Source organism: Erythranthe guttata, chromosome 14 (genome assembly GCF_056151865.1).
Source record: "Erythranthe guttata isolate IM_541 chromosome 14, IM_541, whole genome shotgun sequence".
Classification (NCBI taxonomy): Eukaryota; Viridiplantae; Streptophyta; class Magnoliopsida; order Lamiales; family Phrymaceae; genus Erythranthe; species Erythranthe guttata.
In genome coordinates this window covers 9,559,619-9,574,933 of record NC_142546.1, presented here as the reverse complement: position 1 = coordinate 9,574,933, position 15,315 = coordinate 9,559,619, and the positions used below count along the sequence as shown (strand labels likewise).

At 36.5% G+C, this 15,315-nt stretch overlaps 1 protein-coding gene across 1 annotated transcript; it reads left to right on the top strand.

Annotated features, from left to right (window-relative positions):
* Positions 1–3,746: 3,746 nt before the first annotated feature.
* On the top strand, positions 3,747–13,130 carry LOC148765145 (uncharacterized). Its single transcript, XM_088812677.1, has 12 exons — positions 3,747–4,048; positions 4,216–4,361; positions 4,467–4,748; positions 4,957–5,165; positions 5,245–5,372; positions 6,157–6,747; positions 7,200–7,728; positions 7,835–8,006; positions 8,123–8,211; positions 8,320–8,544; positions 8,681–8,752; positions 13,071–13,130. The coding sequence occupies exons 1-12, from the start codon at positions 3,747–3,749 to the stop codon at positions 13,128–13,130; spliced, it is 2,805 nt and encodes a 934-aa protein (XP_088668803.1).
* Positions 13,131–15,315: the final 2,185 nt, after the last annotated feature.

The following is a 15,315-nucleotide window of genomic DNA, read 5'->3' as shown; positions in this document are numbered from 1 at the left end:
TTTTTCTTGCATTTACTGGATTTTTGCACTCATTTTTTGTTTTTGACCTTTTAGTGCTCTTCTTTTTTTTTTTTTTTCTTTTTGGCGCAATTTGTAATTTAAAACTTTTTGTGGACGTGGTGAATCTCCTTCTGATGGTTGTTACTTTTTATGCAGTATGTGAGTTGAATTATCGGTATAATTGTGAAAGGGGTAGCCAAATAATAAGTAATAACATAATCAGTTAGCTTTGGGCCTTGGCAGTACTCAATATTGGAAAAAAGAAAAAGAAAAAGTACTATCGAAACATGTTTGAGTGTGAAGATGGTTGGGGTTATTTACACAATTGGTGTAAGAGTGGAAATGCTTAACAAAAATAGTGTGATTTTTTCTTGATTTCCAAAAGTGGTGCAAGTCTCTATTGCCAGAGGCGATTTTTGGCCAAAACTGACAAAATAATTCACTTGTGCAGAAATCGCCTCTCATACATGTGATTTATATATGGAAAATGATGAATGCAGAACGACTTTTAGTAAATGTAGGATATTTTTTTTATTTTTATTTTTATTTCTATTTTAAAACGTATTTTAGCAGTTATAGACATTTTAATATAAAAATTATTTCTCATTCAATATTTATCATCAACTGTCTATAAAACTCTAAAATTTTCAGTCTCAACACATCTCAAGAAACTTTTTAAATTCGTTTACACTACAAAATATTTTGTTCAATGAAAAACATTCACCCATTATCGTCTTCTTTAAACGTCTGAACATGATCCTGGTTCAAAGTAGTAACAAAATTAGTATATATTATAAAATCTCGCATATAAAACAGAAAACGGGAAATTTTGCAGGGAAGACATGAAACTTTTTTTCGCACCGAAATAAATTTGTTTATCTCACTTTCAACCTTATCATTCCTCAAAACCAATAAATTCATGTTCTTGGTGATTAATGATGATTAATTGTGTGGTATTCTTCCAAAGTAATGTTGATAGAGACTTATAAAAAATAATTTGAAAGAATAAGATGAGATATATTAAGTTTTGATTTTTTTTTTTTTAAATGTCCTATATTTACTAAAACACGTCCTGCATTTATCACCACCCTTTATATATATATATATATATATATATATATATATATATATATATATATATATATATATATATATATATATGGCAAAAAGGCCCATCACATGGGACTTAAATGCATTTTGGTCCACAAAAAAAACAGTTTCTCAATTAAGCCCATCCCCATGTCTTTAGTCTAAAATACCCTCAATAATATAATTTTTAACAATTCCACCCATTATGCTCTAACTTCCTTAATATTACACATTGACCCCGGATTTAAACAAATATATCACATTAACCCCCCAAATTTTTTTTTTCAGAATTTTTTTTTTTCTGAAATGTTTTTTTTCTGGCCAGATTCCGGTCAACGCCGGAATCTGGCCAGAAAAAAAATATTTCAGAAAAAAATATTTTCTGATTTTTTTTTTGGGGTTAATGTGATATATTTGTTTAAATCCGGGGTCAATGTGTAATATTAAGGAAGTTAGAGCATAATGGGTGGAATTGATAAGAATTAGGGTTAAAATTGGGGTCAAAATTGAAATTAGGGTCAAAATTGGTTAATTGATGAAATTGGGGTATAAATCATGAAATTGGAGTTGAATTGAGTTTCAATGAATTGAGGGTAATTTTGGTATATATTAAAGGATTTTCCTTATTTGCAAATAAGTTTGAATGAGCTGGATTTATTTGAAAGACAAAATAGTTGGATGTCCCTCTTTTAATTAAGTGCCCTTGTCATGGGTCTATTTGCCTTTACCCATATATATATATATATATATATATATATATATATATATATATATATATATATATATATATATATATATATATATATATATATCTTTTCTAAATTGAGAATTTAAAATTTAAAGTCACACATAATTAAATAAAAATCACATAAATATAAGAATACATAGATATAAAATATACAATGTCAACTACTACAAAACATCTAAAACACTTAAAAAAATATGCATCAATGACGTCCGAGATGTCCAGTGGTCCCACATCTAGGCGGACGCCTGTGTTTACGCACTCTACCCACTGGTTCTTGCGGAATATCCTCTTCAATAGCGTTTGCAACATAGTTCTTGGTAGAATGACCTTGAGGTGATGGGAGGTGATGGGGAACGGGAAAAACATTGAAATGCATATGTGCAAACTCGTCACCTTGTAAATATCCTAAATTGAGATCCAACAATTCATTCCATGAATACATGTTCATAGCAGACTGGTGTTAGAGAATATTATATTATAGAACTCTTGTAATATTAGAATTCTAATATTATTCGGTTACCTAGATTAGTTAGGAGTTACCTAGTCATACTCTATTACCTTGCAATATTTCTCTATATATATTCCATGTAATCAACCCATAAGATAATGGGTTACATATTATTATTTCTCTCTTTCTCTTATTCTATTCTTCCTATAACTGGTATGGAGTTACTAGTGTATCCATTTGAAAATGTGGTCGGAATATAAACATCATCAGTAGAATCGGGATAAGTATCGGGCTCATTTCGAAGCGTGGATGGGCCGGCCTCATCTCGGTATGTCGAAAGACCGGCATTCTCGGTACGTGGAAGGACCGGCCATATCTTCATCTCGGTAAGTGAAATCGTTCATTTCTCTTGTAGACCTTTGAGTACGGCTGTGAGTCCTCATTCTTCCTCCATCCTGGACACTCGTAGAAGGCATCTCGGTCCTGTTGAGCATATTGATCATAGGCTGCATTTCTAGCATATTGGTGCTCATTGAGGTTAGTTGAGTAGCCTGAAATGAATTATAAAATAAGTTATAGAAATCGAGTAATTGTATGTAATTGCATGAATGAAATAAAAGATCACGTACCACCAAATTCATAATCGTCCGATCTGAAAACCAATGCTCATCAAATCGTCAATCGGTGATACAAAACGACGAGTGTGCTAATCATACCACGCTTCATAACCATCCTCTGTATCTTGTCCATTGATTGGTTGAAATGGCCCCACAATCTAAAATCTTTGTTGCCATTTAGCAACATATGTACTCAAATACTCGCTCCAGTCCAGACCTGGTCGACCTTGACGAGTCAAATCATGTAATTGATTGGAAATAACAACATCTGTAGAATGTGACGGAATTGGTTGGACCACCCCGAACTGTCGTAATACTCTCTTCGACGATGCATCTCCACTCGTGAATAACAAATAAGTGGACAACTAGACATCCAAAGTAATGGTGAAACAATCGTCGAATTCGAAGCCAATTCTTGGTACTAAACATCAGTGGTAATATATACATTGTTTTAATATACGTACTTTGCATAACACATTGCGGTTGGTTGCATCCGAGATAAGAACGGCGTAAAAATTAAAGAAGGAGTCTATATTATTTTTAATAAGTCCTATTAATGTACACTGTAAATCTGAACTAGTGAAAAACGTGTTTGCACACATTTGTGTCTGAACCATATTAAATTCTTGTGTTCATTTACTTACTTTCAATAGTTTATAAATGTGTGATCACAAGAATTGTAGTTGTAACTGAATACTGTTTCCACAACGTAACTGTTACAACTTAGGTTAATAGATTTCTATAGATATATAAATCTTCAATTGGCATCAAGAGCCTCTCACTAGATATACATAGTGTGTGATTTTGGGAATTTGATTTATTTGCCTTTTACTCTACAGAAGCGATGAGTTCTCATATGGAAGGAGGTTCCACTACTCGCCCACCGCTGCTTACGGGAACAAATTACTCCTATTGGAAGACCAAGATGAAGATGTTCATCAAGTCATTGGATGAAGACGCCTGGCGCACAGTTCTGACTGGCTGGAAACGACCTGTTGCCACAAATAAAAAAAGAATTCAAACTGAGAAACATGAAAAAGACTGGAGTAAAACTGAGCTGATTGCCGCAAATATGAACTTCAAAGAATTGAATGCCATATTCAATGGAATTGATATCAATCAATTCAAAATCATCTCAACATGTGAGTGTGCCAAAGAAACATGGGAAAAATTACAAACAACTTATGAAGGAACAGCCTCTGTTCGATTATCAAAACTTTAGATGCTCGCTACTCGCTTTGAGGATCTTCGAATGGAGGAGAGTGAAACCGTAAGCGACTTTAATTCGAAACTATTCGATATCTCGAATGAAGCTCATGTCATGGTCTTGGTGAAACTTATCCTGAAGTCAAGCTTGTCCGTAAAGTGTTGAGATCAATGCCAGACCGATTCGCATACAAGGTCACAACTATTGAGGAAGCAAGTGACGTGGACTCATTGCGACTTGAAGATCTGATCGGTAATTTGTAGACATTTGAGAACAAGCTGAACATCAGTAAAATGGATAAAGAAAGAAATATTGCTGTACACACAGTTGCTGTGACTACTCCATATGTGCCCTCAGTTCCTATGACAACACTTGAAATCAAGCTAACGAAATCCATGTCTCTAATAGCTAAAAACTTTGGAAAACTTGTGAAGACGAATGATCATCCTACAAGTTTTGAAAGAAAACGTAGAAGTACTACAAACAAGCAAGAAGTGAGGAAGGGGATTCGATGTAGAGAATGTCGTGGTTATGGTCATGTTCAAGCTGAATGCGCAAACACTCTGAAAAAGCAAGGAAAATCACTTGCTACAACCTGGAGTGACGATACCTCTGACTCTGATGATGAAAGTGAAACAAGTGATGCTGAAACAAAGTATTGACTTTTGTGGTACATGCATGATCACTGAAGCGACACATGATGATATCATGTGCATTGAGCCGTCGCACTTGGAAGTCACTGAAGTAACACAGGGTGGTATCACATGCCCTGAGTCACCACACCTCAGATATGCTACTCATAATCTTGAAAATCATAGTAATCTAAACACAATTTTTTCGTCCACAGGTGAAGAAGATTTAGAGGATGATGAAGAATGCTCCATTGAGAAGATTCAACAGCAATTGAACGATCTTCTAAAGCAGTGTCATGAGGTTGGTGATGAAAATAGGTGTTTGAAGGAGAAAGTAAATGAATTGGAAGAGGAGAATGAAGCAGTTAAAGTCAATCTGAAGGCCAGAATCGATGAGCTAGAATTGGAAAATGAGATACTAGAGGTAAAACAAGATTTTGCGTAGAAGGATATTGCTGAGACATTTGCGAAACAACGATTGCAATAAAGCATGGGAAATCAAGAAAAATCCTGCTCCAAAGAAAAAGGCTGAAACCTGTCTCAACCTGAAGTGTGGTAACGCCCCTGTTGCAACAGCATTAGAGGCGTCCGTCAGTAAGTTAAATCGCACTGCGATTCTGTCCTCAAACAGGTTAGATGAAATTTTTAAATGCTCATCCTTCCAACCCTAAGACAATGTTTGGAAGTGTTTTGGATCTTATTTTGATTTCATTTTGAGGAAATATGTTTTGGGGGAATAATTTGAGAATGAAAGTAATGTTTGTTTGTATTTTGGAAGGAGACAAAATACACTGTAGCAGTCAAATCATGTTTAAAGGTGTTAGAAAAAGATATTTTTGAAGAAAAAAATTGAAAGATGAAGTGATGTTTATTTGTTTTTTAGTGAAGACATTTTTTACTGTAGCAGTCCAATTATTTTACTGTAGGAGTCACATCATGTCTGAAGGAGAGAGAAACTTTTGAAATTGTTTTGAGAAAATGATTTGAAAAGTGTAATAAATCTTATTTTATTTTGGGGAAACAAAGAAAACAAAATGGAAATGGTTCCAAACATTTCTTAAGAAATTCGGACTGGGATATGTAGGTGATAAGACTAATGATAAAACTAAGTCTAATCTGAAAATTAAATTTCTTAATCCTACACCGTAGTATGAAAGTTCTCAAATCCATAAATCAAAGTTTATCCCTACTTGTCATTTTTGCCACAAGCAGGGACATGTTAGGCCTAAATGCTTTAAAAGATGGAAACTGATTAATAAGAGTTTAGCCTACCAGTCATCCAATTCTGCTGCATGGGACTTCTGTTCCCAACGAAAAAACTCTGACACTAAATGGATGAATAGGAATAATGCAAACTGTTGGTTATCTATTTTATCGTTAAATGCATGTGCTACTAACTCTTGGTACTTTGACAGTGGTTGCTCCAAACACATGACATGTGAGAAGAATTACTTGAGAAATTTGCATAACATGTCTAGTGGGCAGGTCACTTTTGGAGATGGAAATAAAGCTTATGTGAAAGGACGAGGGAACCTGAATAAGCTGCCTAATGTCCTGTATGTGGAAGGTCTGAAATCAAACCTTCTGAGTGTAAGTCAGCTATGTGACATGTACGACTCTGTGCTGTTCACCAAGCGTAAGTGTGAAGTGTTTGATGAAAGTAACAGGTGTGTTCTATCTGGTTATAGATCCAACTGTTACAAAATTGATCAGACTGATCAGCTTGAACAATGTCATCTCACCACATCTGATCTCACAGATATGTGGCATCGAAAACTAGGACATTTAAATTTTCATGATCTAACTCGCCTAGTTAACACAGGTTGCGTGAAGGGGGTCCCTCAACTGAGTGCCAATGTACCAGAATCTTGTGGAGACTGTCCACTAGGGAAACAAGTACGCACCTCTCATAAAAACACAGATCAAGCAGGCACCAGTAGATCACTTGAGCTACTTCATATGGACTTGATGGGTCCAATGCAAATTGAGAGCATTGGTGGCAAGAGGTATGCCTTTGTGTGTGTGGATGACTTCTCAAGATTCACTTGGGTACGCTTTATCAGGGAAAAGTCAGAAACCTTCTATGAATTCAAGATCCTATGCAAAAAGTTACGAATTGAAAAATTCAGCAATATTGGTAAAATTCGAAGTGATCATGGAAAAGAGTTTGAAAACTCAACTTTCACAAAATCCTGTGAAAAGCATGGGATTTCACATGAATTTTCAGCACCAAAAACACCACAACAAAACGGTGTGGTAGAAATGAAGAACATAACTCATCTCAGCTAAAGTTGCGACAAAGTTCTGGGCATATGCAATGAGCAAAGCCTGCTACACGATAAACTGGGTACATCTAAGACCAGGTACCAAGAAAACTTCCTATGAGATATGGAAATGTAAGAAACCTAATTTAAGCTATTTTCATATTTGGATGTGAATGTTATATTCTAAATGATAGGGAACAACTTGGTAAATTTTCTGCCAGAGGAGATAAAGGTACATTTCTTGGTTACTCCTTGAACAACAGAGCATATCGTGTTTTTAATGAAAGAACAATGACTGTCATGGAGTATATAAATGTGAAATTTAATGACACTCCATGTGCAGAAATAGATGATGATGAGACTGCTCCTGTTCAGCCAGAACCTAAGCTCATTGAAAAACCTGTTCACACTCAAGGTGTGGAGACAGAAGATGTGGCCACTGTGAAAGAGGATACTGAAGAAGAGAAAAGGCCTTCCAAGCGAGTTGTAAAAAATCATCCTTCCGAACAGGTGATAGGTGACATTGGTGAAGGTATGAAAACCCGAAACATAGACAAAGTAGATTATCAAGAGATGGTCAGGTATGTTTGTTACACTTCTACTATAGAACCAAAAAACATCAAAGAGGCCATTCTTGATGAATTTTGGGTGCTTGCTATGCAAGAGGAACTTGAACAGTTCTCTCGAAATGATGTGTGGGAACTAGTTCCACGACCGAACAAGGTTAATGTTATAGGTACTAAGTGGATTTTCAAAAAAAAAAAAAACGGATGAACTTGGAAACATAACCCGCAATAAAGCTCGTTTAGTTGCTCAAGGTTATACTCAGATTGAGGGAGTAGACTTTGATGAAACATTTGCTCCTGTAGCTCGTCTTGAGTCAATACGGCTTTTACTTTCAGTAGCATGCGTTTTAATATTCAAACTCTTTCAAATGGATGTTAAAAGTGCTTTTTTGAATGGTCTTTTAAATGAAGAAGTGTTTGTCGAACAACCAAAAGGTTTTCAAGATCCTCTTAAACCTAATCATGTTTATAGACTTAAAAAGGCATTTTATGGTCTGAAACAAGCTCCTCATGCTTGGTATGAAAGACTCACGATTTTTCTGACATTACAGGGTATAAGAGATGGGGAGTAGATAACACCTTATTTATCAAAAACTTCAAAGATGAAATCCTATTGGCTCAAATCTATGTGGATGATATAGTCTTTGGATCCACTTCCCATCAGAAAAAAGATAAATTTATCTCTCAAATGTCAACTGAATTTGAAATGAGTATGGTTGGTGAACTAACATACTTTCTTGGTTTACAGGTGAACCAGCTGAAAGATGGGATCTTCATCTCACAAAGCAAATATGCTATGAATCTGGTAAGTAAATTTGGATTAGAAAATGCAAAGTCTTTAAAGACTCCAATGAGCTCAACCGAGAAGTTGGGACGTGACTATGATGGCACAAACGTTGATCCCACACTATACAGGAGTATGATAGGGAGTTTACTTTACCTTACTGCTAGTAGACCTGATATTTGCTTCAGTGTAGGTGTGTGTGCTAGGTACCAAGCAAATCCTAAATAGAGTCATTTGAGTGCTGTCAAGCGCATCATCCGTTATGTTAGTGGTACACTCGAATTGGGAATGTGGTACTCAAGAGATACTAACACCTGTCTTGCAGGGTACAGTGATGCTGACTGGGCAGGAGATGTGTATGACAGAAAAAGCACCACAGGAGGTTGTTTCTACATGGGTAACAATTTGGTATCGTGGTACAGTAAAAAACAAAATTGCATTTCCTTATCTACTGCTGAGTCTGAATACATAGCTGCGGGTAGCTGTTGCACACAACTTCTTTGGATGCAACATATGTTAAATGATTATGGATTTCACGAACAAATGTTGCATATCTTTTGTGATAATGAAAGTGCCATAAATATCTCTAAAAATCCTGTTCAGCATTCTAGGACAAAACATATAGATATTCGTTATCATTTCATCAGGGCATTAGTAGAACAGAAACGTGTGTCAATAGACTATGTGTCCACAAACAATCAGTTGGCTGATATCTTCACAAAACCCCTGGATTTCCTTAGATTTGATTCCTTGCGTAAAGCGCTTGGAATTTGCAATATGCAAAATTAATCTATAAAAATGATAGTGCAATCATTTGTCTATGTGTCCAGATTGTATTTGATCTACTAATCGGACATATTATGTGTCACCTTCTGATGTGATATCACAACATGTGTTAATCCTTGTCTTGCTTGGAATAGTGGTGATAGGAGTATCATTTTGACTAACTGTAGTTTGTTAGTTTTTGTGGATTAACTTTTTGTTTCCGCGGTAAGCTCCAATAGAAGTGTGCTGCCCCCTCTATCGGGAGTGATCAATGCCTATGGCCTCATTCATCTCAAAGATCATACTTCTATCGGAAGAATTATGCCATTTGCATATGCATTCCCGACTTTTAATTAAAAGTTATGTGAATTATTAAGAAGGTTGCCCTCCTAATATTTGGTTGAACTACATGTCAACAAATCACAAAACAAAAAAAAAAAACAAAAAAAAAAACAAAAAAAAAGAGGTGTGATTTTTTTGGGATGTTGTTCAGGTAAGTATTAGTGAAATTCTTCTTGAAGTTCACGATTGAATTGCTGTGCTAATCGCATATGCATTCCTAACCCCATTAAAAATACCTAATTTATGATTTCTTGAGTATGGTCATGGGGCTCTAGGTATATCGTGCATCCAAGAGCATGTTGGTGGCCTTCTATAGTGTTAGGGATCGGGCACGTGTGCAGCGGAATACAATTTTATTTTATTTTATTTATATAAACAAACACGTGCACAATAATTACAATTAATTACGTACCTTTTCGCTTCCAATCACTGACAAACATGCTCGCATATAATTAATTTAAATGACATAAATTAAATCATCATAGCATGCTTGCGGAATTAAATTAAATCATCATAGCATGCTTGCGGAATTAAATCAAATAATTAACATGCTCAACGAACGATTTACATAAACACATAATCGAACATATAGATTTATGTGATCCAAGAATCAATTAACATACATTAATCTCAATTAATATAAATTAATTAATACATGTACATTAATTAGGGAAAAAGATATGTTACCCTTGAAGCGTGAATCCAACGAAGACTCGAGAAGATGGCTAGCTGCTCTTCCCACTCCTATTGATCCAACATGTTTGTTGATCTGATATTATAGCCTTGCTTCGACTTCAATATCTCCATGCTTATTTACTGGATGGACAATTCCTTCTGTAATATTGTATATTTTGAGTCATGAAGCTTCTGTCAAAATTTCACGTCCAACTGATCACCGGTTGATTTATGACGAATTTTCTAGCTCGAATGCGCAGAAAATCCGAGACTAGTTTTTCAGAATTGCCTTCTCGTATCACCGGCTTGTGGCGGCGCGTGGGGGCGCGTGGGGACGACCTTGGTGGCGGTGTTGGCGGCAGAATAATCGTCCTCCTCTTAGGTTTCACATCGTATATTCAATCCACTATCCACGCAACACTAGATACGTGATAGGCTAAGTACAATGAAGAAGAACGAAGGGAAAATGAAGATGCCGATGCGGCGGCGACTGGCGGCGGCGCGACGGCTAGTGGCGGAGGTAGGATTTCGGCTGCAAGGTGGACGGCCGTGGGGAGAGAAGCTAGGGTTTCAAACTTGTGTTATGTCGTTTTTTTTGTGTGTCTTGTTTTTTTCAGAAGACATATAAATCCTATTTATATGCTCCTTATGAAAACCCTAACAGGTCTTAAGTTGGGCTAGACCCAACAGCTTAAGTCCACTCTCTTTCTCGGCTCGTTTCTAACAAACGAATGCTCACAAAAATATAACAATTATATTTTGACAACGAGCACAAATTCTCGCCGATACGATTACCACTTTGCAATTTACCAATTTCCGAAATTGGAAACCCTAATTTAGGACTTGCCAAATTGGGAAACTTCCCAATATAGAAAGTTCACTAAATTTCCGTTGGATTCTTTTCCTCTACTCATTCTCATCTGTAATTAACAATTACGAATGTTGGACTCAATCACATTGACTTCTAATTACACTAAGATTAACTAATTAATCTTAGCTCGTTGCATTAAGGATCTCAAGTACACGAGCAGTGTGATCCTCGATGGTTCAGGTGTAAGCTAGCCGTGGGCCCACAACCCATTGTGGTTTAAACTCGTCCCTAGATTTACAATTAAGTTGAATCTAGTTTCAACTCAACTACCCAAAGAATCAAGATTGACGTCTAGCAACTACGCGTCATGATTCCCTAGATACAAATGAAGTGTCTGCAAGAACCTTGTGATATAGTTAACGTATAGTACGATCCATTCGATACATATATCCCGATTGAACAAGAGGCATTGGTTCGTCGAGACCTCTTTATGAGTTCAATAATTGTGTGGACGTTCTGGATTACATAATCCGTTCGTGTTTGACTTAGAGAAACACATTTCTCTAATCACGACACTTTTAGCTGTGGCCACAGACTTCATGGATTATAAATCGCAAGAACACACAGGATATCCATGACTAATCAAGCGATCGAATCTCCTACTACAATGCACATACCTCCCACTAGATTTCAGACTGCACGATCACTGGCCCTTAGGGTGGTCCTCGGTGGAACTCAGGGACATGTCACGATACAGCTGGTCCTCTAGTGAAGTCACGGTGATGTCTGGGTCTTAAGGATTAATGGTGTACAACTATATCATAGAAACCTCTACTCGATTATTGGGAACCACTTATAGATGTCTAGATTGAGGGAGTTCAGTGAACTCATCAACTTATGAGCACCCACTTATGTATGCCAATGTCACAACACCGTTGACTGATGAGACGCAGTACACATACACTAAGTGTTAGTCTCGAATGGGAAATGCCGATATCCTCATTAGTGGCGTAACCCGTTGACTAGGAACTATGTTTAACAGTTACTATACTTAACTAAATAATCTCACGATTCTACTAAATATATTTATAGTAATTCAATAACTCTAAGGACTATATCTATGGTTATGCACGGGACAAAGATATAGAATGCCAAAGGGGGTATTTATCATTAATACGAAATAGATTATTTACGAGTAGCGTGAGAAAACACAACAATTAGTTGGCTCTTCGGTCACCTACTCTAACATATCGGTGTCTTGCTTTAAGTTCCTTTGGTTAATCTTTGAAAACAAGGCACTCTACCTTTTGCTCTTGTTATCTCTCTTGAATTTCTTTCCTTGTAAAACTTGGTTTCTACACCTTGTTTTGTTTTCAATTTTCTTTATTATTTCATTTTCTCTGGAAATCTGGGCGATGCCTGGCTGTTGACACGTGGACATATTGGCACGTGCTCTATGAAACACTATGAAGAAACGTGTGTGAATATCCTTCTGTTTTAACGCGCTTTTAGTGGGACTTTCTTGTATCTTTTTAAATATTCGAATGTTTTCAAAAGGAAATTGAATAGTTTTTTTTTTTTCTATATGGCCAAGTGACCTACTCCTGACTCCACTCCAGCTGTAACTTCTGAAGCTATTGTCACCAAAGCTGATTTCACTCATTTCTAAACTCTCATCCAGGTCTAGCTCTCTCAAGGATTAGCTTCTATTCAGGACTAATTGATCACAACTTTGGCACAGTATGGTCAGAAAGGGGGAGTAGCAACAACTCCAGAGCCCTCTGCCAAAGTGGTCTCTTTCAAGGGAACAACAGACAAAAGAAAAAAAAAAGAGACTGTTCTCTGACTACTACTATTGAGGGGAGATTGCATTTACTAGCTTTCTGTTATTTTGTTCTCCTTTGAACTATTCCATTTTTTCCTTAGACTACTTGCATTTTATTTGCATTTTATTTGGGTCGGTAATAGTTAAGCCTATTTCTTGCATTTTGGTTTTTTTTGAACGGTTATCTCTATTTTGTGTCTTGCGCCTGTTTTTGGATAACCTTGTGATGCAGGGAATTGTTTGTGTTACAACATCTAGATATTGAAACTTCTGTGATGTTAACACTCTTTGTTGCAGGGGGAGAAAATCTCGTCTGCAGGGGGAGAAAATCTCGTCTGCAGGGGGAGTTCTTGTTAAACATGGATTCTGACAAATCTATGCCAAATGGGGCGATTGTTGGCGCCAGATTTCCGACTATTGAAGATGGAGGAAATCCGTCGAGTTTTGCAATTGAAAGATTGACAAAGATTTGTTTTCCATGTTTCTTTTTATAATTTATTAGAGTGCTATTTTATAATACTTCTATTAGGACTTAGATTTATTTCCATGTATTTTATTCTAGTTAGGTATCTCTTGTACTTATCTAGAATAGAAGTTGAAATCAACTAGGATTCTATTACCTAGTTAAAAAGATTTCTTGGGTTCAAGTAAGGTTTTAGGGCTTATTTTCATGGCTGTATAAGCCTCCAAGGCATACAAGAACCGTGTGCATTTTATTTGAAGAAAAACCACTTCATAGCATCGAAGGTTTGCAAAGGCGTTCTGCGGAGCAGGACTGTGCCATCACTGGTTGTGCCGTCATTGGTTGTGCCAACATATACATATCTGTTGTATAGATCTCAAGGGAGATCAGTCGCGTTTCTGAAGGGAGTTCAGGCTTGAAGAAAGTTCAAGGCACGCGGAGTGGAGCTTCGGTAGAGAAACACTGAGTTCGAGTTGTGTACATGAACGGCGTAAAAATTAAAGAGGGAGTCTTTATTATTTTTAATAAGTCCTATTAATGTACACTGTAAATTTGAACTAGTGAAAAACGTGTTTGCAGGTCCACGTGGATGTAGGGCACATTTGTGTCTGAACCACATTATATTCTTGTGTGATCACAAGAATTGTAAATGTGTGATCACAAGTATTGTAATTGTAACTGAATACTGTTTCCACAACGTAACTTTACAACTTAGGTTAATAGATTTCTATAGGCATATAAATCTTCAGAATTAATTATAGTTAGAGTGTTATCGTGCACTATATGGAGGTACTGGAAATACATCATCCGCGTTTAGTTGAAGCACCGTAATGGGATCGTAATCTCTAAGTTGTTATGGTATAGGTGCTATATGGGGAATTCTCATCCATGCCCACTACTGTAGAAGATGCATTGTACCTCCAACGACATCCTTATGTTCTCCTCGTACTGTCGCCTTGCATAGCTCGTGATACAATACCGCCAATGTGGCACTACCCTAACTATAAGAACGAACTGCATCGAGGTCCTCAAAATGCTTCAAATACATCGAAGGTATAGCATTGCCGGTATTACCCGGAATCATAATCCCACCAAATAGCATAAATGATAATGCTCGAGTAAACTGAGCAACACGTACATCTGAACTGTGATCATTGACATAATTGTCAACCAAATAGTTTGTAAGGGCCAAAACCGTTAACTTCCCTCCCCTAAGATCATTAGCTTCGTAAGAACCTAATAAGGCCCCACAATAGTCGATCCAAACAGTTGTAGAATATATGTAATCAGTACCCATAACATGTCTTGCAGTGTAATTGTCGCCTCACCGACGCGACAATGAAAGGTGTGTGTTTCCTCTCGCCATCTCTCGATCAAAGCAATTATGAGGTGAAAATCAACCTTCATGCGTCTACACCGATATACGCCATAAAATCCCATTGTATATATCAATTGCATCACTTGAGGATGAGGATGCACACCCGCCGGGAATAAGGTCCAAACGCCATTATCGGCGCTTCTAGCACGCACAATATCGTCGATAGTTGCCTCGCCAAGACCATTTGATCTATGTCGACCTTGTAGACGTTACAATGAAGTATTGCGAGGGCCATATACCTCCTTCATCAGTGCATCCATCTAACAAAATAATTAAAAAAATATATTAGAAATACAATAAACATATATTATATAAACATATTACACATAAATATACTAGACATGTAATAAACATATATTATAAAAACATATTAGACATACAATCAACATATAATATAAAAATATATTAGACATATAATAAAAACATATATTATAAAAACCCGTAGAACTCGTTACGAGACCCAATACCTTACGCGGAAGCAAGATTGAAAACACCAAAAAACAAAGATTCAGGTTTGACGGAAGCACGAAATAATAACCCCATAGCTATAAAGAGCTAGAAACCATTATTATCAATGTGGAATATTGACCCCATGGTTATAAAGAACCAGAAACCAATATTATGTCGCTAAGAAAGTTACAAGAATCCACTTGTAAAATCCCAAAGTTTATGTAGAACAACGAATGAGAAATAACTCTCAA